The sequence below is a fragment of the Callithrix jacchus genome, chromosome 11 (assembly GCF_049354715.1).
Source record: "Callithrix jacchus isolate 240 chromosome 11, calJac240_pri, whole genome shotgun sequence".
In the NCBI taxonomy this organism is placed as follows: Eukaryota; Metazoa; Chordata; class Mammalia; order Primates; family Cebidae; genus Callithrix; species Callithrix jacchus.
Window position 1 is genome coordinate 71,897,001 of NC_133512.1, and position 24,164 is coordinate 71,921,164.

Sequence of the window (24,164 nt, forward strand, 5' to 3'; positions counted from 1 at the left end):
GGTGAAACCCCATCTCTACTAAAAATACAAAAATTAGCTGGGCTGGTGGCAGACGCCTGTAATCCCAACTACTTGGGAGGCTGAGGCAGGAGAATTGCTTGAACCCAGGAGGCAGAGATTGCAGTGAGCCAAGATCACACCATCACAGTCCAGCCTGGGCAACAAAGCGAGACTCTATCTCAAAAAAAAAAAAAAAAAAACAAGGCTGTTAATGCCCTACAGTAGGAAGGACTGTTGGATAGAAGACAGTCTCACTTGGGTCCAGAGCCAGATGAGTAGAAAATGATATGGGGTCAATCCCTGAAAGACAATCATGTGACCAGTTTTCAAGTGTCAAGGGCCCAGAACAAGCCCCGGAAGAACTTCGAAGTCTTCTTAACTTCCTGATTTTAAATATATTCATTTGGCTAAAGATAAAGAACTTTGTTCTGGAATCTGAAAGAGAAGTCCAAAGCCAGTAGAAAAGTATCCTATTAATGTATACAATTCTTTCTCTTACCCAGAGAATGTTCACATTACCTTAGTCAATGATTTTCTCTCTAGAACCTGTAATGTAGCCACTCCCAGCCATTTACTGCAAAGACAGATAATTCTTCTTTGTGGCTGATCTACTGACAACCACAGCTCTCAACCTCCTAAAATATGACAGCCAGAAAATGAGATCTCTCGTCACTGCCTATGACATTTAGTTACTGATTTGGTCCAATAGCTCGAGGAGATTTTCAATTTAATGTAGCACTGTAATAATTGTTTGTTTTTCTTCTTCCTAACTATCTCCAATCACTTTATTTCCAACTTGTACAAGGACTGATAAAAGACAAGCGATGCACCAAGACAACTTGTCTTTGGATGATGTGTTCCGGTAGGGAGGGCACATTTTACAAGCGAAGTTTTACATTCTGTTTGAAAACAAAGAAAGGCTTTGACATTGACATTCCCTTCTTTTATGACCTCAGTACATTTCTTACAAAAAGCGTCCATTTTCTTCTTTTATTTAAACATGATTAATTAGATCTTAAAGAAAAATCAAATTTACCAAATAATAACAAGCAACAGCCTGGGTCTCATTCATTCTGTAATTACAAACAAGAAATGAGTACATTTTAATAAGACCGTTTTAAAAATCTAAGTATATAAACAAATGCAGCTTCTTTTTTTAGGTATCGATGTAACAAAACATCTCTTGCAGTCTTTGTTTTTTCTCCCTGATGTTTTTATTTCAAAATGGAATTGCAGCTTATAAGGTTAAGAGTCTTCATTGGAATTTTGCTAATGATTTTTCATTTGCCATATGTAACACCTTCCAGAGTTTCTAAATAGGATACTATATCTAGGGACCCAAAATGGAATAATTAATGGTGATTATTCTCCATCTTTCCTCTGTTCCATAAACATCTTTTGAGTACACTAATCAAATTTTAAGTTGGGAATGAAAGCAACTCTAGTTATAATTACATTATTCTAGGTGCCCGCTTCAGTTCTTTTCATCAGAGTGCCAATACCCAGGTATTAAATTAAAATGACAAAATTCTTTCTGGATGACAGATAAACTTTCATTTCAAAAACTAGCTTCTTTTGGCTGCCAACTTTCTATCATTTCTTCATGTAAATATGCTGGCTTTCTCATGAAAGTATTGGTTTGGCTTATCTGGTTGATAACAGAGTATATTTTATATTAATATAGACTGTAAAAATGGAAAAGACTTTCAACAGCTCCTTAGAGATTCAAACTTCATAATTTCAGAGCCTGAAATTTAATTTGATCCTAGAGTGAGCAAAATATTTTTTAATAAAAATCTCAACTTACTTATTTATTCTTTTAAACCACTTCATTGTGATATGGTTGATATACAAAAAGCTGTGCAAACTACTTTTAAGAAGCATATTTTCCACATACATGAAGTAAAGCAACACTTCTAAGCTAGCAGAATATTATAAAATAGAACTACAGCTCTTTAGAAAAACGCATGATGGTTAACTTTACATGGATGGCCCCTGCGCTGTTAACCCTCATTATAATACATCTACAGTAGCATTTCTCAAAGTGTAGCCTTGAAACTTGATGCAGATTCTTGTGCCCAGACCTACTGAAAAAACATTCTGTGGGTGGCCCATGAAAATGTACTTTTTTTTATAATTTATTTTAGTGATTCTTATGCACCATATAGTTTAAGATTCTACTTGTTTTGTGACCATCTTCAGTAAATTATTATGCAATGAAGAACCTCAATATCTAAAACTAGGTATTGTCCCAGGGGTTTGCAGTTCTCACAAGAAGAAGATATAAATAAATAACAGTGCAAAGGAGGCTGATGAGGGGTTTACCTGTGCTTGCTATAAAAGCTAGAACTGAGCAAGACCTTGGAAGCTCTGAACCTAGGTCTGTGATTTTTCAAATGCTCTGCATATCTAGGAGAAAGAGAATCAAGTCAACCAGTCTTGTAACATTACCAGTGTCTAGAACAGTGCCTAGTACATAGGAAGCATTCATTGAGTCCCTTGTCAAGTAATTGCTTATCCGTGTGTGGTGTATTCTCCAGGGGAGCCCTGCCCAGAGAACGGAAGAAGTCCAGGCTCTGTATCCACCCACCACAGCTCTCCACGCAGTGACTACGCAACCTACACCAACAGCAACCACGCTGCCCCCAGTAGCAATGCCTCTCCTCCTGAAGGCTTCGCCTCCCACAGCCTGCAGACCAGTGATGTGGTCATTCACCGCAAAGAGAACGAGGGCTTTGGCTTTGTCATCATCAGCTCCCTGAACAGGCCTGAGTCTGGATCTACTATAAGTAAGTGCCCAAATTTGCCCGCATTTGAATAAGGGGGCTTATTCTGATTTGTTCCAGTGGTAGAGATACTGGACAAGTAGATCAGAGGACCGTCGGGGATATAACTGTGTAGTCTGAAAGCCATAGGCTGTGGGCACAAATAAGCCATCCATACCACTGACTAGCAGAATGCTGCTGACCTCTGGCTCAAGAAGAAGGCAAGAACACAATTAATGCCCTTAACTCTTTGACCCCTATAGAAGCTCTTCATTCATTTGTAAATTAGGAAGAAATAAAATCAGAGTGATGTGGTAATGGTACCGTGAAAGCAGGGGTGCTTCTTTTTATGGGTTAGTCGGGGGATTTTCTCTAAGAAAGTAATTTGATTGAGAACTGTTCAACAGAATGGAACCAGACATGCAAAGGATCTGCAGAAAAAAATCAGTCCAGGCAGAAGGCTTAAGGTGGAAAGGAGCTTGGCATCCAAGAAATATACAGAAGCCCAGTGCGGCTGTAGTATGGGGAGCCACAGAGAGTGGCAGGAGACCAAGGCATAGAACCGTGCAGGAGCCACACTGTGCTGCCTTCGTGTGCTGTCAGTAGGAAGTCTCAACTGTAGTCTAAGTCTATGGGAACCATTGGAGGGTTTTAAGCAGTGGATTGAAATCTGATTTCTATTTTTAAAAGATGAGTCTAAATGCCTGTGGAAATTGAAACCAAAGGGTTGGGGGTTGGGGGTTGGGGAGAAAGCAAGAGTGGAATCATGAGACATAGTCAGAAGGCCATTTAAACATCCCTGGGGGTCTAGAGACACTGGTACCTTTGTAACCGCCCAATGGGTTCACCTTGTCTGCTGCCTAACAGAGCCAATTTATCAAGACGGGGAATTACAATGGAGAGAGAGTAATTTACACAGAGCCGGCTGTGCACAAGATGGAGTATTATTATTACTCAAATCAGTCTCTGCAAGTATTCGGGATCAGTTTTTAAAGATAATTTGGCGGGTAGGGGCTTGGGAAGTGGGTAGTGCTGATTGGTCAGGTTGGAGATGGAATCATAGATGGTTTTCTTACTGTCTTCTGTTCCTGGGTGGGATGGCAGACCTGCTTAAGCCAGATTATTGGTCTGGGTGGTGTCAGCTGATATACTGAGTGCAGGATCTGCAAAATATCTCAAGCACTCATCTTAGATTTTACAATAGTGATGTTATCCCCAAGAGAAATTTTGGGAGGTTCAGACTCTAGGAGCCAGAGGCTACAAGACCTCTAAACTGTAATTCTAATCTTGTAGCTAATTTGTTAGTCCAACAAAGGCAGACTGGTCCCCAGGAAAGAAGGGGGTCTTTTAGGGAAAGGGCTGTTATCAATTTTGTTTGGGTCCAACCAGGAACTGAATTCCTTCCCAAAGTTAGTTCACTCTATGCCCAGGAATGAACAAGGACAGCCTAAAGATTAGAAGCAAGATGGAGTTGGTTAGGTCTGATTTCTTTCACTGTTGTAGTTTCCTCAGTTACAATTTTGCAAAGGCAGTTTCGCCCTCCTCTAGGTAGCAGTAGAGGGGGGAAAAGTAGATGAATGCAACTTCTGAAGCTCCTCCAGCTCTAAGGTTCTATGAGATTAACCAACAGGTGACAGTCATAGCCCTTATTTGTCTTCCAACTAGTCACCTTTGCAGATTCTCAAGCTTCCTTACTGTTTTTCTTTTCTGCAACACTCTTCCAGAGCTCATTTAGCAGACTGCAAGCAATAGAATAGACGAAGCGATAGGAAAATGTGTGCATTTTTCATGTTGAAATGATTTGGCCCAAAACATTGGGTATGGAAACATGAGAATAAAGGAGCATTAAGAGAAAGTAAATAAATGCACACATGAGGTAGTTCTAAAATTCTTATAGCCTGTGGGAGTTTCTAGCACATGTGTGATAGGGGAGGGATGAGTGTTAAATAATACTCAAGAAATAACGTTATTGAGAATGAATAAGAACTTTATATGATAATGTTATCCAAAAAAAAAAAAAAACCCACCAGAACCTCATGGAGAGAATTGCCCTGTTTAGCTTAAGCCTTGACAAATTCAGAAGTGAAAACTACAGAAGCATTAAACCTCAGCGAATATGTGCAGAATCCAAATTACATACATCCGAAAGTAAAATTTCATTTCCTTTTCTTCATGATAAGTTGGAGAAATAAATCCGATTTTTAAGCATAGACTAAAAGCAGAATTCTGTCAGTACGATGGATTCACCAAGATTAAAAGGATACAAAACTATGGATTTTCATGAGTTACATAAACAGCCTTCCAATAATTTACACTTGAAGAAAGTGTTCACAGAGAGCTTTTGCAGCTATTCCAGTCTTTCACATTGTTTATTGGGGCAGAATACCTAAAGCACTAGAATAAAAATAAAAAGTATATTGCCACAATGAAAGTGTTTAGCATGTATTTAAAGTCTCAGCTTTATTTGAAGTATGACAGCCTTATTTCTAGATGTATAGGAGAATGTGTGTGTATACAGGTGCACACACATGCACTTACTATGTAAAGAAACCACAAACACTCTTTCTACTGCAAATAAAAGCCATGCATAAGCAGATTTGGAAAACAATAGGTACAAATCCTTATAATTCACATGTGAATTTTTCTTCATAACAAGGGACATCAGACTGACCTCAAAAAATTAATTCTAACCACTTTCAAAATGATATTATTTGACGTCACCCTGGAGAGTAGAAATATATCCTAGAGTTCATGCTGCTTCATGGCTTTTTTTCGCATGTCTATTTCTTTTCAATTTAGTGAGCGTAAAATGCAAGTTGCCCCGCTCTGTCGCAAAAGCAGCTATTCACTGATGGCACGTTGCATTTCAGTATATAATTTGCAACATGCACCTAAAAGCTTCCTGGAGCTGATACTACCTCAAACTTAACATCTGTAATAATTTTGAATTCTAATTTTGAAGAAAAATGCAAAGTGCCTCCTGATTAGTAAAAAGCCACATATCCAAGGTTAAAATATGAAGGGTTCTTGGGTTGCGTGAGACTGACAGAGGTTTATGCTATCCAGGTGCTCAAGAATCACAGTCATTCCCAAGGTTTGCACTGTTTTTCTCTTCATGTCTTACTCCAGCTCAAGGATTATTACCACATTCACTGATTTCTTTTCGTGGCTTCTGAAGCTTTTTCTTGGTGGACTAAGTGCTGTGTTGCCTTTGACAGGAGCACCATTACAGTTAAGCAAGAAGAGGCCATGGTTAACAGCCCAGGTGCTACAATCATACTACCTGGCTTTGAAATGTGGCTCTATCATTTCACTAACCATATGACCTTGAGGGAGTTACATGACCTCTCTGGGCCTCCGTTTCCTCTGTGTAAAGAAAAGAGCATTTTAATACCTCTATTGTAGTGTTGCCATGAGCATTAAATGAGTATCTGTAAGTGTTTAGAGGAGCACTAGCTCAGAGTGAGCACTAAATATATCATTGCTGCTATCTAGACCACCATCCCTGCTAGGAATTATCTTTCATTCCACCAGCTCAGTCTTGTCAAGTAGTGAAGAGTTTACTCTGGCTACAGGTTCTGTTAGCCATTAGTCAGAGCCAGCCACTCTCCCAGGGCAGCTAAATTTGGGCCACAGAGGAGCATATCTCTGAGGGTAGCTTCCTCTCACTGTCCCTCTCCCCACATACAGCCCTTCTAGGAACACAGTCTTTCTCACCACCCACCAAACTGCAGCCTAGGTCAGCAGTGGGGGCAGTTGGAGTATTGGCAGCCAAGCCAGTTCAGCTGAGATGCCTTTGCTGAGGCTTCAGGCTAGAATTGCAGTTTCATACCTCCAGAATTCACAAGCCAAAAAACTATAAAAGTCATGGAAATCATCAAAATTCAGACTTGAGGCAATGCCTTTTAGAATCTCCCTGCAAACATGTTGCTATTGAATATCATCAAAGAAGAGAGGAGAGAAGGACCCAAATGTAAACTTTTTCTCCTGTGGATAGAGATATGCCCATACCTTCTCCAGCTAAGACAACAACTTCGCCAAGGATGGGTGATGCTCAGCTAATTGGGAAATTTGGAGTTAGGGTTTCTGACTTACTTATTTCCTGGCATTTAGTAATACTCTTTACCAAAGTCTTACAGATTTGTTTTCAAAATATTATTTCCCCAGGAAATAAGGAAGAAACTTTATATCAATCAGTGTAATGAGGGAGCAAAGCTTCTTCCTTTCAAGTTCAGTGACCCAGTAGGCCAACCATTGCATGAGAGTAGACATATTTTAGAAGCTAAGAAGCCTTCCATCAGTAGTGCCGGAATATCCTTTTTTTGAGCCATTGTCTCACCCTGTTGTCCAGGCTGGAGTTCAGTGTCATGATGATCTAGGCTCACTGCAACCTTCACCTCCTGGGTTCAAGTGATCTCCTCCCACCTCAGCCTCCTGGGTAACTGAGACCACCATGTACCACCATGTCCAGCTAATTTTTGTATTTTTAGTAGGGACGGGGTTTTGCCATGTTGCCTGGGCTAGTCTTCAACTCCTGGGTTCAGATGATCTGCCCATCTTGGCCTCCCAAAGTGCTGGGATTATAGGCATGAGCCACTGTACCTGCCCAGAATATCCTTCTTGACTTAACAGTATGAACAGGGAAGCGTCCTAGGCAATTTTGCCCCATTATGCAAAATATTATGTCTTTGTTTCAGACCTTAAAATTGGGCCCAAGGGAAACTAAAGTGGTTTCCAGATGAGAGCCTTGAATAAAAATAAACTGTAATAGGTAATTTCATTTTAAATTCTTAAAGACATGTGAACAAAGACTTACATGCAAAAAATGTTCATTGCTGTATTATTGATAAACATAGAAAATTGGAAATAACGTTAGAAACTTCACCAAAACAGATAACTGTGATATATTTGGGAAGTTCGAAGAATTTCCTGCCATTGACTAACTGTTTTCATTCTCACTGAGGTCTGCATGCACAGGTTAGGGAAGACTCAGGTAGCCTCTGACTCTGAGTGGATTAGATGCTTGGTCTGTAAAATGTCCCAGAGGCTACATGCAGTGAGGGTGACAGGCAGATCCTTGGTCCTCGCCTACTCAAAAGCCGAGTCCTGACATCCAAGTTTTATTACAGAGCTGTAACACATGCCCTTATAGGTGCTTCGTACCTCCTCACCAAATCTACTTCTCCACCAGAGGTTCCCAAGAAGGGCTCTGGTACAAGTAATGAAGTCAAAGTAGCTCTTTTGTATCATTTGAAAGTCTTCACCTTTCCTATCACTGGTCAGGAAGGTTATGTCAGAATATATAGGGTAGACACACACGGCAGCTTGGGTATCTGTGGTGGAGGTTGACAGGCTATTGGGGGAATTTCTAAACTTAGATATAAGATAACAAGCAGCAGGTTAGAACGTATTCAGGACAGTGGTCATAGCCTCAATCTAAACAGTCAGCTGTAGGGGAACAAACTTCTCAACCCTTCCCTTCTTCATTGGTGTTCCTCTAATGGTGCTGATTTCATCTTCTGCCTCTATCTGCAAGTGCATCACTGCTCAGCATGCTGCTGGCTCCTCACAATCCTTCAGCTCAGGACTGGTGCTGAAAATCTTTGTTTCCACATGTGTGCTTTCCCTGGCATGGGTTGAAGTTTGGACTTGGTCATTCTTGGCTCTTCCTAAAGCCACTGCAATGTGATGCTCAGGGAAGGAGTTACTTATCTTTGGTGAAGCATCCTGGTGACTTTCTCAAAGTCCCTAGTGACGTCCATAGGCTATGGAGATTAAAAGTTACCCTAAAGATTTTAAAACTTTGCTAGCAGGTCTTTTATGAGATTTTAGAGTGTGTTTCCTAAAAAGGATTAAATAAAACTGAAATAGGAGAAATAGGAGTGATGTGAGTTAGGATTTTTCCCACCAAAAGTCACCTCACCAACCATGCAGCCACTGAATCATCATTGAATTTAGAGGAGGCACAAAGTAAAACAAAAGCCAAGATCTCTCTACTCTTGCCTTAAACAAGGCGATTTAAACTACATGAAAAGAACACTGGACAATGAGCCCAAGGCTCACTCCAGCTTGTCCACCAAATACTGTATCTCTTGAGCAGACACTTGGTCTTCCTGTGTCCTTTTGTCATTTAAAATATATGGGAAGATGGTCTTTACAGCCTCTTCCAGCTCTAAATTACATGATGCCATGAATCAGCATGGAAAATAAGGTATTAAGTTAATTTTATCGGTATGTATAAAAGTATTGGGTCAATTTGAGGCCTAGGTTATATTTTTCAATAGCTTAAGCTATCATTTTAACTTGTATTACTTTTACCTTTGATTACATAATGAAAGTGGCTCCTAACACTTTGAATTCTTTTGTTCATCTCAACCTCTGTCAAGAAATGATCTTAAACAATCACTGAAATACATTAACTCAGCTCCCCTTTCAAGGCAATAAAAGGCATTGTTTTTTCTCACTCCTTCACTTTCTGGTACACTTGTAAAACAACAACATTTGTATAATACACTGAGATGAAATGAATGAGGCTGATGGGGGCAAGAGGCAGTCTACCAGGAGGCTCTGTCCCTGGTCCCCACCAAGCTCACCCAACCATCCCCAGCTGTCTTGGCACACCTGTAACATTTAGGGCACACCCCTTTCAGGGGCATCATGGTTACAAAGCTCTGCCTTACATACAGTAAATCCTCTAAATAGCAATCAATTCGCCATTCATTTTAGGTTTTATTGGGGTTTGGGTTGTGGCAGTGAATTTTCTTCAAACCTCCATATTGAGGTTTGTTCATTGATTGCCTTAAAAACACAGAAAATAGATGCAACTGGTGCTTATCCTAGTGCCTTCACCTTCTCTATGTCATTACAGACTTTGACCCATCAATGTTCCATCTCCAAAAGCCATTGCTAGAGCTAATGAAATACCCACATGGTTGAACATTGGAATTGGAAATTGAGTTCATTCATTTCTCTATTTCTTACTGGTTTGCACAAACAAGTTCCCTTTCAGAGTTCTTAACCAACTTCTCAACATATAATGTTCTCTTATTCCTTAAATGAATCTCTGCTTTGGATTCCTTCAACAACACAAATACGTTTACTCTGGGCTTTGATTATGCTGAGAGTGGCTCACTCAGGGGGCAGTATGCTATCGCCCCCAACATTACTGTGAGTGCTTTCATAGCAGGAGAAAAAGGGGGTGGGGAGTCTATATAAAACACCAGTTTTCCCCTCATATCTGGCTTCTAATATAACTAATTGAAGCCATAAGATAAGCAAGTATCCTCAAAATCTCTGGGAAAGCCTACATATAAACAAAGATAAGATTGTATTCATTGTCCATGCTGATACATATATTTTGAATCAAGTAAGTCTTTCCACATTTATTATTCTGACTTAATTTCTGTTTGATGAGGTAGCCAGGGGCTAAGGAAAGAGTGGAAGATGATTGCTAATGATGCAAAGTGCATCAAGAAAGACCACGCTTTCTACATACGATCCAGTCTTCCTGTACCAAGTCTTTGGCCATAACACTCCTGATACAAATATCCACAGGATGAAGCTCAAACACGCTTCTTGTCCATTCAAGACCCTGGAGCATCTGGACGTGGCTACTTTTTTGCCAGCAGCTCCTCACAGGTTTCATTCCGTTAAAGCTGGCTTAGATATTTACCCTGTCCCAGAGGCCATGTTTTGCCTGTTGCCACTTGGTATGCTTCTCCTATGCAATAATATTTTTTATGAAGGGTTCTCCCAGGCACCGTGCTCAGAATCTTACACTGTATTTAATCTTCACAGCAACCCTAGGAGATGGAGACTAGCGCCCAGACAGTAAACATCTCCCATTGCTTACTGCTTCCTGACTTCCCTCCTTTTATTGTGTCTGTTATTGCTATTACAGTCATTTCACTTTTCATGTGTTTATGTTTTGCTTTCCACACAAAAGTTGTGAGTTCCTTAAGGGCAAGAAAAGGTAGCATTTCTCTGGATCGGTCACAATTCTTGGTAGGTGTTTTTCAAGGATTTTCATGTTATTTATGTTTATGGGGTTGGATTGGCTTCTCATACAGTGACCAAGCGCAATCCTCATCAAAAAGAAAACTGTGACTGTGTTCTGCCCTAACTTATCCTGCACCCAAATCTAGCTGTTTCATCCCGCAAAGGTAGCAAAACGTATTTTTGACAATGGGCGTTGCAGCAGAGGATCACTTAGGGGAAGAATTGTGTGAAAGCTGGTCCTTGCCGAGAGTGAGAAATTACACGATAATAAAGCAGAATTGGAGCAATGTCCCAGAATACAGATTTCCCATCAGTTGTTCTCAGCCTGGGTAAATGATTCTGTAGTCAGCCTGGGGCCTGGTGAATGAAAACTCAGATGAGAGAGCATCCTAAGAAGTCAGGGCAGGGAAGCTCTCTTTGTGCCTCTGGCCAGCCTCTCTCGTCATATGCTCCTTGGTTGCAAAGCCCTTGTTCTCTGAAGACCCAGGCAGTGGCCTCAGTGTGCCCTCTGATTCACCTCTCCTGGCACCAATCCTTGGAATCGTCATCCATCTGTGTGAGCGCCACCTCAGCAATAATTGTATAGTCCTAAATAGGAGGGTTTGGATGGCATCCCAGACTCCTTAGAAAAAAGTATTACTTCAGATTATTTATTCATTTACAATCCTCATTAACAAAGCAACCCATTTCAGTTCCAACTAAACAACTTCTGAATTGTGTTACTCCTTTATAGGATTATACACACTAAGGTCAGAATGAATAGGACCTATTTATTCAATTCCGCTTTTTCAGTCGTGAACATGACTAGTTTTGTTCCCAAATTAAAACCTGGCTGCCTGGTTCCTACTAGTAAGCAAACAAGCAGATGTTATACATATATATATATGTATAACACACATATATATAATATGTATATATATATACACACACATATATGTATGTATATACACACACGTATATATGTATGTATATATATATACACACATATATATGTATATATACACACACATATATATGTATATATATACACACACATATGTATATATACACACACACATATATGTATATATATACACACACATATATGTATATATATACACACACATAATATATGTATATATACACACACATATATGTATATACACATATACATGTATATATACACACATATATGTATATACACACATATATATGTATATATACACACATATATATGTATATACACACATATATGTATATATACACACACATATATGTATATATACACACATATATGTATATATATACACACATATATATGTATATATATACACACATAATATATGTATATATACACATATATATGTATATATACACACATGTATGTATATATATACACACATATATACATATATATACACACACATATATATGTATATATATACACACACACATATATATGTATATATATACACACACATATATATATGTATATATATGTAGCATCAAACTGAGTCCTTTGATAACAGAACACTGAAGCATTTATTAAGTAAAATAGAAAGACAAATGTAAAAATTTTACTCTCCTAGCGCTAACACATTTAAAGATCATTAAATTGTAGAGTAAGTTTGCAGAGAATACCATCATTCTTATTTATTCTCAAGAAGAGGAGCAATACAATCCATCAAAAAAATCTGTGTTTGCAATGCATTTTCTAAAATTCTGGACTATTTTTCTTATTGTTGAATGGAACTCATAAATCATGTTTCCCCCACTAGGGTATCATTTTTCAGGAGAGTTCTTATAATTGTGTTCAAAGACTCCAGGCAGCAGTAGAAGGTAGATATCTTCTTACCTTTAGCTATTCGATTGTCTTGAAAGCTCTTAAATGGGTGATCAGTGGCCGATTCCTGTGGGCTTGTGCGCTGCAGCTCCTTCTTAATTCACTAGATAGTACAGGGAGATTGCAACTGAGACAGGACCCCAGGCATCTTGCACAGGATGGTCCTCTACCAATGCAGGATGCCCGTCACTCTCACACATGAGGTTCAAGCAAATTCACAGTCTACAAAGCATTTTTGCAGAAGACACTTTTTCTTTATACTGTATTCAGGGCCTCATGGTGGATTAACTTCTCCGTGATTTTATTTTTCTTCTTTCTTCCCAACAATCAACTACAGAGGAGGCTAACAAAGCTTGTTCCACATGTGGAACCATTTTAAGAGCAAGTTGTTAAGTGAACACAGTACTACTGTTATTTATCACCCTTGTCCAGTTATGTTGTAAGAATATTATAAGGGGATATTTTTCCCATTTGGCCTGGGATAAAATATTTCCTTTTGATGCCCAGTTTCCGTCAAGAACTTAGGGAGTGCTTCTACCAAAACTCTTTCCTACTACACCATACCTTGGTAAAAGACCTTTTTATTTGTGCATTTGACCACCAATAATTTTGCAATTGAAGCTGGACTTGTTCCAAACCAAACTATTCTGAGTACTTGATTGGAATCATTTCTGCAGGTTAGTCAGACAGCCTTTTCTGGGTGATGAGTCAGATGACTAGGCATTCCCAAGCTTTTTACAGTGCCAAAGAAAATTAACTAAATAGTGGAGTAAGGGTTTGCTCTACAAAGATGGCCAGATGTTGGGTACCTGATGAACCCATCTGCTTTCAAGAGTGAAGTGCCTAAAACCCTCTGTGATAAGTCTGTTCGTCATAAAGATGTATATTTATGGATTCATCATGAGAGGGGGGTCTTCCAGAAAGTAAGAAAGAGCAAATATTATGAATGGTTTTGCTCTTACAGCTTTCTGCCACAGAGCACTTGAGATAATGTGAAGTAGGAGAATAGTCAACTTAAAAATCTTCATTCAAATGTTTATTAGACTTGCTAAATGAACAGCAAGATGAAAAATAGCCACATTCTTATAGGCACTTGACAAAATCGAAATATGATAAAACCTGGGTGCCAATTTAAACACTGATATCGAAGCTCCTGGTGTCAAGTCACTCTCAGCTCTAATCTACGTACATGATCACAAGCTTTACAGCAGACCTCCAGGTACCTACATCCATGTCCTAGCTGAATTTATACACAACTATATTTGTCACTCTTGAGGAATGGAGGCAAGCTGTTATCCAAAATGCTTTCCAGATATAAGACGAATACATTAGGCATTCCCTACCACCACTGCCAATGCCTTCCTTAAGGTTCTCAGTTAGCACTGTGCAGCAGAACTTTCTGTAATATGGAAATGTTTTATACTGTACTAAACAACGCTATGGCCATTAGCCATATGTGTCTGTGAAGCATTTGAAATGAGGCTGGCATGACCAAGGAGTTTAATTTTTAATTATCTTTGATTTCAAATAATTAAATGGCCACATGTGGCTTGTAGCTACTATATTGGACTGTACAACTCTGGAGCATTGTGGTGGCCTTTAAATAACCTCCCTGCCTCCAGCCTAATTCCCACTCTCCCTATGCTTCAGTCTACCCTTCATACTTCCTGCCATCATCAGACTCTTTCTAAAACAAGTCTGATGATCTCACTTAGCTGTCGTAATCCATTAGTGGCTTCTCAATTCGTTCTGATATAAATTCCAAGCCCCTAGTGTAGTAAGACCTTTCCTGACCTGGCTTTCCCTCTTCCAGGGCTCAGTGATGTCTGTACTCACTGCACTCCCACCCCTCACAACACAGACGCTGCTGATCCACAGTTCTGTGTCTTTGCAAGTCACACCACCTATGACTATGCTGCCTGCTTCACCCAACCTTGACCACTGGCAAAGTCCTGTTTGTGGTTTATGACTCAGATTAGACAGCATTTCTTCTCTGAAGACTTCCAACCCTCACACGTTCCCTGCTCACCTCCTGTCTCCTAAGCTATTTTATATCAGTTCCTTTTTACTTCTCTATTTACTTCCATCCGAAAACCTCATTTTCTTCTGATTTTTCATTTTTCCCTATTTTAAAGGTTTAATTTCTATATAGGAAAGTTTACCCTTTTTAGTCTATACTCTGAGTTTTGACAGGCGTGTTTAGTTACAACTACTGCTATAATCAGTAGTTGTAATCAGCTGTACACCCACTCCCACCCCTGGCAACCACTGATTTGTTTTGTTCTCTAGTTCTGCCTCTCCTATATAAATGGAAAGATACAGTAGGTAGCCTTTGGAGTCTGGCTTCATCCACTAAGCATAATGCATTTTAGATTCATCCATGTTGTTTCATGTGTCAATATTTGGCTCCTTTTCAATTGCTGAATGATGTTCCATTGTATGGATGCACCATAGTTTGTTTATTCATTCCTTAGTTGAGAGGGATTTTGGTAGTTTCCTGTTTCTGGTGATTACAAATAAAGCGTCTATAAACCTTTTCATATAGGTCTTTGTGTGTGTGGAAATTGGTTTATTTCACTTGGTAAATATCTAGGTGTGGGACTGCTGATTCATATGGTACCAATTTCCAATATGGCTGTACCACTTTATATTCCACGTATGAAGGCTACAGATGCTTCCTATCCTTGTGAGTACTTGTTATTTTTAGGGCTTATGGGTTTTTTTTCATTTTAGCCATTCCAACAGGTGCATAGTAATATGTCATTTGGGAGTTTGGGTTTTTTTGCTTTTTGTTTTTTGTAGAGATGGGGGTTCTCCCTATGTTGCCCAGGCTGGTTTTGATTTCCTGGACTCAAGCAATCCTCCCATCTCAGCCTCCCAAATCATTTTGGTTTTAATTTGCATTTTTCTCTAAAGACTAATGATATTGAAGATCTCTCATGTGCTGTTTGCCATCTACATATCTTTGCCAAGCAGTTTTTTTCACTTTTAGTCTATTCCCCCTCCAGTATAATTGGCATTGCACTATGGACAACAAAACACGTTTTGAGCCTCTTCAATGCCATTTTAGTTCTCATTTATTTCTTATGTTAGAGTAATTAAAGTCATTTTATTATGATAGTCTCAAATAAAATTATGGAAATGTATATATGCTTAGTAAAGTGAAAACACATGTAGTTATAATGCTTTAAAATATAAGTCATGAGAGAAAGTACATATAAGCAAAAATCCAAATGAAGTTAAAATGTGCAATACTTAGGTAAGAAAGATAAGGATAAGAAAGAGCGACTACATGTCTCACTTTTCAAGTCAGGGAACTGACATAATTTATTTGACCATTCCGAGGTCACACTGAAGGTTGTTTTCAAATTTAATATATGATCAAGATCTTCTAGCTCCTGGACACTTTGCTTGAGGGTCCATTCATATTTAGTTTTATCCAGTCACACAAAATTGCATTATTTCAGGTTAAAACATACTATATACCCTGTTAGTGGAACTTTGGCTTGTTGTTTAACTGGAAGGCCAATAAATATTCATGTAATCTTCTGGATAACATATTGAAAAGGACAGCTGGCTCAGGAGGGATCTTTGCCTGGGTTAGTATCTGTTTCCATTTATATTAAGAAAATATTGCAAGAAGTTATTATCTGCTGGAGGGCTTGAGGGAATTCAGTGGAAGTCTGATATTGCATCTGATCACTTTTGACATTTACCTATTGTAACAAGGAAACTGTGTGAAGATAGCCAAGTGACTTTCTACAAAACACAATTTCAGAAGCTATAAAAGGAAAAAGGAGATGGCAGAGATAAAATACACTGCATTTGTAAAAATGAGAAACATGACTTGTCAGCAACACCTGCTTGTAACTATCAACCATTTCTATTGAGCCTGCTGAGAAATTATTCAGAGCCAAGTACATTGATGAGTGTGAAGTCTCATGTGCTTCAAAGGTAGTCAAGAGACACAGAGGAGAGTAAGAAAGTGTAGTTTTATTGAACATTTTTAACCCTAAACTGGGGATGATGAAATGTAATTTTATGACACTTTCTGAAAGCTTGAAAAGAAATATGTTGTTCCTTATATTTTTATCTCTCAAGGCTACAATGACAAGGGCTTTTAAAGGTTGGGTGGATAAAATATTTAATTTTTTTTCCAAACAGATTCTAAATCTCTAACAAGGGTACCAAAATATTGATTGCAAAAACTGGTTAAATATTACTAAAGATATTTCTGATTTCTAATTGATAGTGGTAAATTATAACTAGTTGGCATCTCATACCTTAGACCTCAAGTAGTAACAGTGAATGAATGAGAAAAGGAGTGGGTAGGAGTGGTCAAGATATTTCAAAGACAAAAAAGTGACAACTCAGCAGGGCAGAGAAAATCTAAAACAGATACGGATAACACAGACCCACTCATTTCTTTAGAAACTCAGGGAGGCCTAGAACTTAAACTCAGGACAGAATGGAATACAACCACCATGAAATTTTTATTTTTTTAATAAAAAAGCAAGAAAATAGAAGAAATAAAGGTAACTCAGGGAACAAAAGAAAGCTTCAAAAACTTACTTATAGTCACAAAAAGATATGATATTTACTACAAACTGACTGTCTTCCCAAAATTTTCATATTGAATCCCTAATTCCCAATGGTGCTTAGAGATGGGCCTTTGGGACATAGTTAGGGTTAGATGAGGTCATGAGAGAGGTGCCCCCATGATGGGATTGGTGCCCTCAGAAGAAGATGAAAAGGCCAGAGCTCTCTCTCCAACACATGAGGATAGAGGAAGTAGGTAGCCATCTTAGTCCATTTTGTGCTGTTATAACAATATAACACAGACTAGATAATTTACAAAGAACAGAAATATATTGGCTCACAGTTATGGAGGCTAGGAAGTCTCATATAAGGAGCCGGCATCTGGCCTTCTTGCTGTGTCATTACATCCCATGGCAAAAGGAGGAAGGGCCAAAAGAGAACAAAACGGGGCCAAATTTAGCCTTTAATAATGGTACCAATTCTACCATAAGGGTGTAATCCTTATGACCTATAGGAGAAGGAACAGACCAATCCAGGATGCCAATATCGAATAAGAGTTCCAGAAAGAGAGACCAGAAAAGCAGAATGGAAATTATCAAAGAAATAGTATAATAAAGGTTTACAAAACCAAACTAAAGGAAACAAGTCTCCATACTGACAAAGAACCATATCCAAATGCACCACTGCAATACTTCGAAACAAAAAAAAGTACAGGGAAAATCTTAACCATTCTCAAAAAGAAAAGGTAAGACAAGTATATCACATACAAGGAGCAAATATCCTAATGGGTTCAAGCCTCTCAATAGTAACACTGGATGCTAGAAGAATAAAATAAAGCAGTGCCTGTAAGTTTCTGAAGCAAAATCATTTTTTCAATCTAGAATTTCATACAATCTAGAATTATAAGCCAGAATTCAATCAAAAGGTAAAATTAAACATATTTTCAAACACTAAGAACTGAAAACATTGGTTTTATCCCTGCACAATATCTTAGAAAGCTGCTGTAGGATATGCTTCAACAAAATGAAACAGTGAATCAGCAGGAACAGAAAATCAAACACCGCATGTTCTCACTCCTAAGTGGGAGTTGAACAATGAGAACACATGGACACAGGGAGGGGAACATCACACACCAGAGCCTGTTGGGGGTGCTGGGGGACAAGGGGAGTGAACCTAGATGATGGGTCAATAGGTGCAGCAAACCACCATGGCACATGCATACATGTGTAACAAACCTGCACATTCTGCACATGTATCTTGGAACTTCAAATAACAAAAAAATAAAAAGTGAATCAGAAAAGCTGACACAGAGTCCACCTTGGAGTGCAGCAACAATCCCCACGATGACACTGAGCAGAAACTAGAGAGTAAACTACCTACATCTGGGAGGAAGGTCTTCAGAGGAATAAATTAAACTGATGATCTAAACAGCTTTTAGAGAAGCAATTAAGGATGTGTAGGAAAAAGACAATCAGAAACCTTGATTAGAAGTGTCAAAAGAAGGAAAGAAATTGTACACAAAAAGAAAGAAAATCATAAACTCTTTGGTGAACAAGATTTACATGGTAAAACCACAAACAATGATAACTGGTTTAACTACAAATTGTGATAAAACTACTTTGGGATAAGGAGAGGAAGTGGGATGCACAGCAAGACTGCTAAATCCACTATCAGAATAGGAGGTAAATAGATATTGACTAACATTGCAAAAATGAGAAATGGCTATATAGGAATATTATTAGAAATGTGAAGAAGAAACAGCTGAAAGATTTAAAATGTTTGCCTTGTGGTCACAGAACTAGAGAAGATGGGAGAGTTAAGTAAAGAGACTGGAATTTTTTATTATAACCATTTTGGTTATTTTTTTTTAAGTTCGCACATATACTACCTCAATTAAGTTGCTTTAATGCCTGGCACTTCTCATAGAGCTCTTTGAGGAAAGAAATCTATAGACAGAGAAAATGGAAGGAAGACAATTAACTTGCTGTAAGTCTCTTAAATTGTCATCATACTGAGAGCAATTCATTGTGAGTGGAGGACAAAAAACGTGGATAGCTACTAATTTAAGCAATTCCATTACTGGGTATATACCCAAAGGATTACAAATCATTCTATTATAAAGACACATGCACACATATGTTTACTGCAGCACCATTCACAATAGCAAAGACTTGGAAACAACCCAAATTCCCATCAAGGATAGACTGGATAAAGAAAATATGGCACATATGCACCATGGAATACTATGCAGCCATAAAAAATGATGAGTTCATGTCCTTTGCGAGGACAAGGATGAAGCTGGAAACCATCATTCAAAGCAAACTAACACAAGAACATAAAACCAAACACCACATGTTCTCATTCATAAGCAGGTGTTGAACAATGAGAAGACATGGACACAGGGAGGGGAACATCACACACTGGGGCCTGTCTCAGGGTAGGGGGCTAGGGGAGGGATAGCAGGGGATGGAGAAAGTGGGGAGGGATAGCATTAGGAGAAATATCTAATGTAAATGACGGGGTGATGGCTGCAGCAAACCACCATGGCACATGTATCCTATGTAACAAACCTGCATGTTCTGCACATGTACCCCAGAACTTAAAGTATACTAAAAAGAAAAAATCACTCAGGCGCAGGTTCCCATATCTATACTCTCAGCTGTTTGAAAGGCTGATGTAGGAAGATTTCTTGAGTACAGGATTTTGAGGCTACAGTGAGCTATGACAGCCTGGGCAACAAAGTTGCCCCCATCTCTGAAAGAAAGAGGAAATGGTGAAAGTGGGCACCCTTATTTATCTAGTTCATTTGTTAACAGAAATGGTTTCAATGTTTCATTATGAAGTGTTTTTGCTGCAGGTCTGCAAATATTTCTGCCATGGTTTTGTATTAGAAGTTTTAGAAAATAACTTAGAAATTAAATACAAAGAACTGAAATCCTAGTATGAAATAAAATTACATACCATTTGCACTGTATTTATGTACTTAATAAAATATAAATACATATTTTAAAGCTCATTTAATAAAATGAGGTTTTCAAAATAGTTTTTAAAAAAGAAACAAGAGTCTGGCAAAAAAAAAAAAACTTAAGAAAAATGGTCCTAAGATTAAGCAACATTGAACAAGATCATATTGCAGTTTTGGAAATGAGCTGATGAAGCAACATCACAAAAATCTTGAGTTTCATAAAAATAAATTACTTAGATTCAGGGAAGGCCAAAGTAATGAGTACATATTTAAGTATTTTTCTCTATATATATGGACAGGTTGGGTTAGGAATGACATATGATTTTTTAAATGGGCAACTTAAGCTGTACCTGTCTTAATAATCGGTACCAAGTTTTAAAAACAAATGTTTTTCCAGAAAATAAAAATGACAGCTTAAAAAAAGTTACGTTGCTTTAATTATAAGAGATTTCCAATCACTAGAAGATTGTTTGCTCTTCTCCTTTTACATCACGTGAATTTTGAAATTTTTATACAGTTTTTATCATTGTAGAGACATCTACTATTTTCTAATAATAATTTGGCAAGGCTCTGTAATAACTTATAAATAAAAGGAACCCCATATTCAGAAACTAAATTGGTCATCATAATATTGGACAACCAGCCCTTTGAAAGGTAGATTTGCATGTTTGGGATAAACGTATAATACTACACTTCAACCCTGCAACTGTTCCTTAAAAAGAATAAAGCAACTGGCTTTTCTGCCCTGCAGGGAAGAATTCCTTCATTATATTTTAATATCAATAACGCTTTAAAGTTTTTTCCATTATTACTGAATCAGCTTGCTGTTTGGTTATTTGCAAACCATACTTGCTAAAAGCTACACAATTTTACTAACTAAAATTACTCTCGTTGAACACAGAATTTCAACTTCTACCCCTTGACTGGAAAGTCCTAAGTTGCTGGTTTTAATGAGCAATAGAAATATGTATCTTTTTCTGAGTCTTTGGGGAAAATGCAAAAATTGCTGAAATAGGGTTAATATGTATTTGGCTTAGATTTTCTATCATGACATTCAGACCCAAACAGGTCAAAAAATATATTCTTGCTAGTTACTACAGAAGTTGGCAAGGTGATTTTCAAGGACATACAGAGAAATGAGAAGTATTGCCACAAAGAAAAAAAGGTGTGTATCTACAAATGGAAGGGTTTTTTCATTCTCTCTGTCCAGCTCCCAGACCCCACACACCTACAGATTTGAGGATCATGACTATTCTGAAGTTCCTTTGCGTCCTGCCACTCTAATGTCTAGACATTTTGTCAGACTATGAGGAGAAAAATCATATCAAAAGAACACATGAACCCCTTGAAATACAGTGATCTATCTTAACATTTACTTAAACAGAGTTACAGAATAGTCACTTTGTCAATGACACAATAATGAGTGACTTATAAGAATAATTTTCACAATGGAGTAAGAGAATCAAGGTAATTTTTAGACGTCTTCAATAAATATATGAAGAATCAAAAGCAAGAATATACTTCACAGAAATTTTTTGGACTGCCTTTCCTGGTGATGTACAGGGGAGTGGAGAATGAAGCATAAGAGAAAAGGACTGTTTTCGCTCCTTTCCTACCACCCACCTTGTAGGTGATTTTTCTTGGTAGCTATAACATAGTCTCATTTACACCTTCCATCGCAGACTCTAAAAACAGTGGACTGATGCAAAGAAGAAATACGTTATGAATGTATCTACAGAAAACCAACTACATAATTTGCAGGGTCCAGTGAAAAATTAAAATGTGAGGTCCTTGTTCAAAAATTATTAAGAGTTTCAAGCTGGTGACAGACGACTAAACCAAACACCAGGCCCTTTTGAGCATGGTAGCCTGTTTCTTCATTCTGAAGTTAGCCATGTGACCCTCGGCCCATCAAATGTTTCCAAACAACAAACCCATTTTAACCCAAACTCATGTTCCAGGATAGAACAGTCAAGTCATAGCTAATTACAATTCCTAATGTCATGAGATTTCTTTCAATTACCAATTTACTCTCAGTACTTAGCTATGCAATTTTTTAACAATTGGTATAAAATAAAAGCATGAACAGTAATATATGGCTGCTGAGTTAATAATATAGTTAATAATATCTATAGGATGCTTTCTGCCCTTAGCAACATGAGTTCAATTGAGTTTGCAAATTGCCAGTGATGGGCCCGTCTTCCCATTCTCCCATCTGACCATCTGCTTATTACCAACTGCAGGGTAACTAAAGTGTTCAACCACAAGAGAATGACTCATGGGTGCTGGGGGTTGGGGGATGCACTTTTTGAATATGCAGTCCTTAAAACACCAGCTGTTTGATTTTAGGTTTTGCAAATCAGTTGGCTATAAATTTCGGGGAAGACGTTTTCATCTTTGGAAAGCTAAATTTCACAGAATTCTAGAGGAAAACAAGTCACACCGTCTACTTTTTCTTAATTTTACCACAAAAAAAAAAAAACTTTAAAATACAAAACACATGTTTTTTTCCCACATCTTCACCTTCTGATGACAAAGAAAACTCTTTTGAAGGACACTTTGTCATGTTCCAGAAAGGGACAATATCTATCTAAATGGGTTTGTCACAATATAACATACAAAGTCAGAATTTTTAGGAAGGAGTGATGGAAAATAAGCAAGATTAATATTATGCTCCAGTTTCTAAAGGCAGAAAAACAGATCAGGAGTTTCCACCATGTATTAAAGAGATGGGAACACTTTATGGCAATCTCCCATTATTTCTCCATGCTCAGTCTCCATTCATAGGAGCTGGGCTATCAGGGATCTCAAGGAAGCAATAATTATGAGGGCAGGAGAGACCCCAACCTACAAAGCACCTCTCCTTATCTCCCCACAAACCTCCTTGGATTATATACCCCTTTACCATCATAAGATTCTTACTAAAAGGGCTGCCACTAACCTCCTCAGAATGACCTTCCTGCTCCTCACCATTCTCTCTGTCTACACCTGGACTCAGTCCTCCTCTCTACCCTTGCTGCATGTTACATTTACCATGTATTTTCCATTTGCATTTTGCTTTGCATATTTTTATAAGTTCATCCCTCATCTCCCCAACCAGACAGTGAGTTTCTTGAGGGCAAATACCATGTGTTGCTTTATTATTGTCTTCCCCTCTGGGCCTAGCATAGTGCTTGTTATTAAGAAGATGCTATTCAGAAATGTGTTGATTGATGTAGTAATTGACCCTTCTGCTCCAACCCACAAATTTAAGCTAGTCAGTAGGTAATTTTCACATATTATTGAAAGAAAAACAACTGGAATCATCTAACTTTTAAAAAACATTTATTTTCACATCAGGTCACAGATTCTAAATCCAATCTAACTTCCTTTGCCTCTTCAAGCTAATGACATGTTGTTTAACCTTCACAAATTAATGGAAATGTGAGCTAATGAGAGTTTGTGCTATCGATTGCCTTTGAAGTATTTATTTTTGTCACACTCATTTCAGAAACTTCTCTTGTAAGTTTGGCATGATTGATGCAAAATCCACTTTCACTGTTTAATACTTTCCTCCACATGTAACTCCACTTTGTGGGATCTATTAACAAGAAGATAATTAAATGTAAACATGACTCGCAGACTTTTCTTTCTCTGAAATGATAAACACATTAACAGCAAGGAAAAAAGAGGAGGGAAGGGGAATCTAATACTCCCTTCCCTTAGGGTTTCAGGAAGAATCTATCATCAAAGCAAGAAAAGTCCTCCAGGTAACCATCCTGTCTTCTTTATGGGGACTGACCCAAGGTAGAAATCAACAAGAGTTCATTGGCTGGATCAGCCCACTTTGACCAGTGACTGAAGGAGTGTGGGTAGACCATGCAAGGTCCCAAACGAGAACCCCACACCAAAAAAGGGAGGATCACTGCTTTCGGTAGTGATATGGCTACAGACCCCAAGAATCCAGGCCATTTAAACTCACTTAGAGGACATCCAATCCAACTGATTATCTCTGAATATTCCACTAAAACAAGTGTGGTACATGGAGCAGAGTCAAAAGAGTCCATCCAGCTATGGGAAAATATAAAACATGTTG

General features: G+C 38.2%; 1 protein-coding gene and 1 long non-coding RNA gene across 47 annotated transcripts in view; one reads left to right on the forward strand and one right to left on the reverse strand.

Moving 5' to 3' along the window:
- The window catches only part of MAGI2 (membrane associated guanylate kinase, WW and PDZ domain containing 2), a 1,508,583-nt gene that overhangs the window by 1,362,721 nt on the left and 121,698 nt on the right, over nt 1-24,164 (forward strand). For all 45 annotated transcript variants that reach the window (XR_004728308.3, XM_035254988.3, XM_035254993.3 and 42 more), the window contains one exon: nt 2,541-2,789. Coding sequence is in view for 44 of the 45 variants with exons in the window: in XM_035254988.3 (XP_035110879.1) it covers nt 2,541-2,789 (249 nt within the window). In the remaining variant the exon portion in view is untranslated. The remainder of the gene's footprint in view (nt 1-2,540; nt 2,790-24,164) is intronic.
- LOC144578385 (uncharacterized) overlaps nt 1-24,164 on the reverse strand; it is a 285,723-nt gene that overhangs the window by 163,388 nt on the left and 98,171 nt on the right. The gene's annotated exons all lie outside the window — the stretch shown is intronic.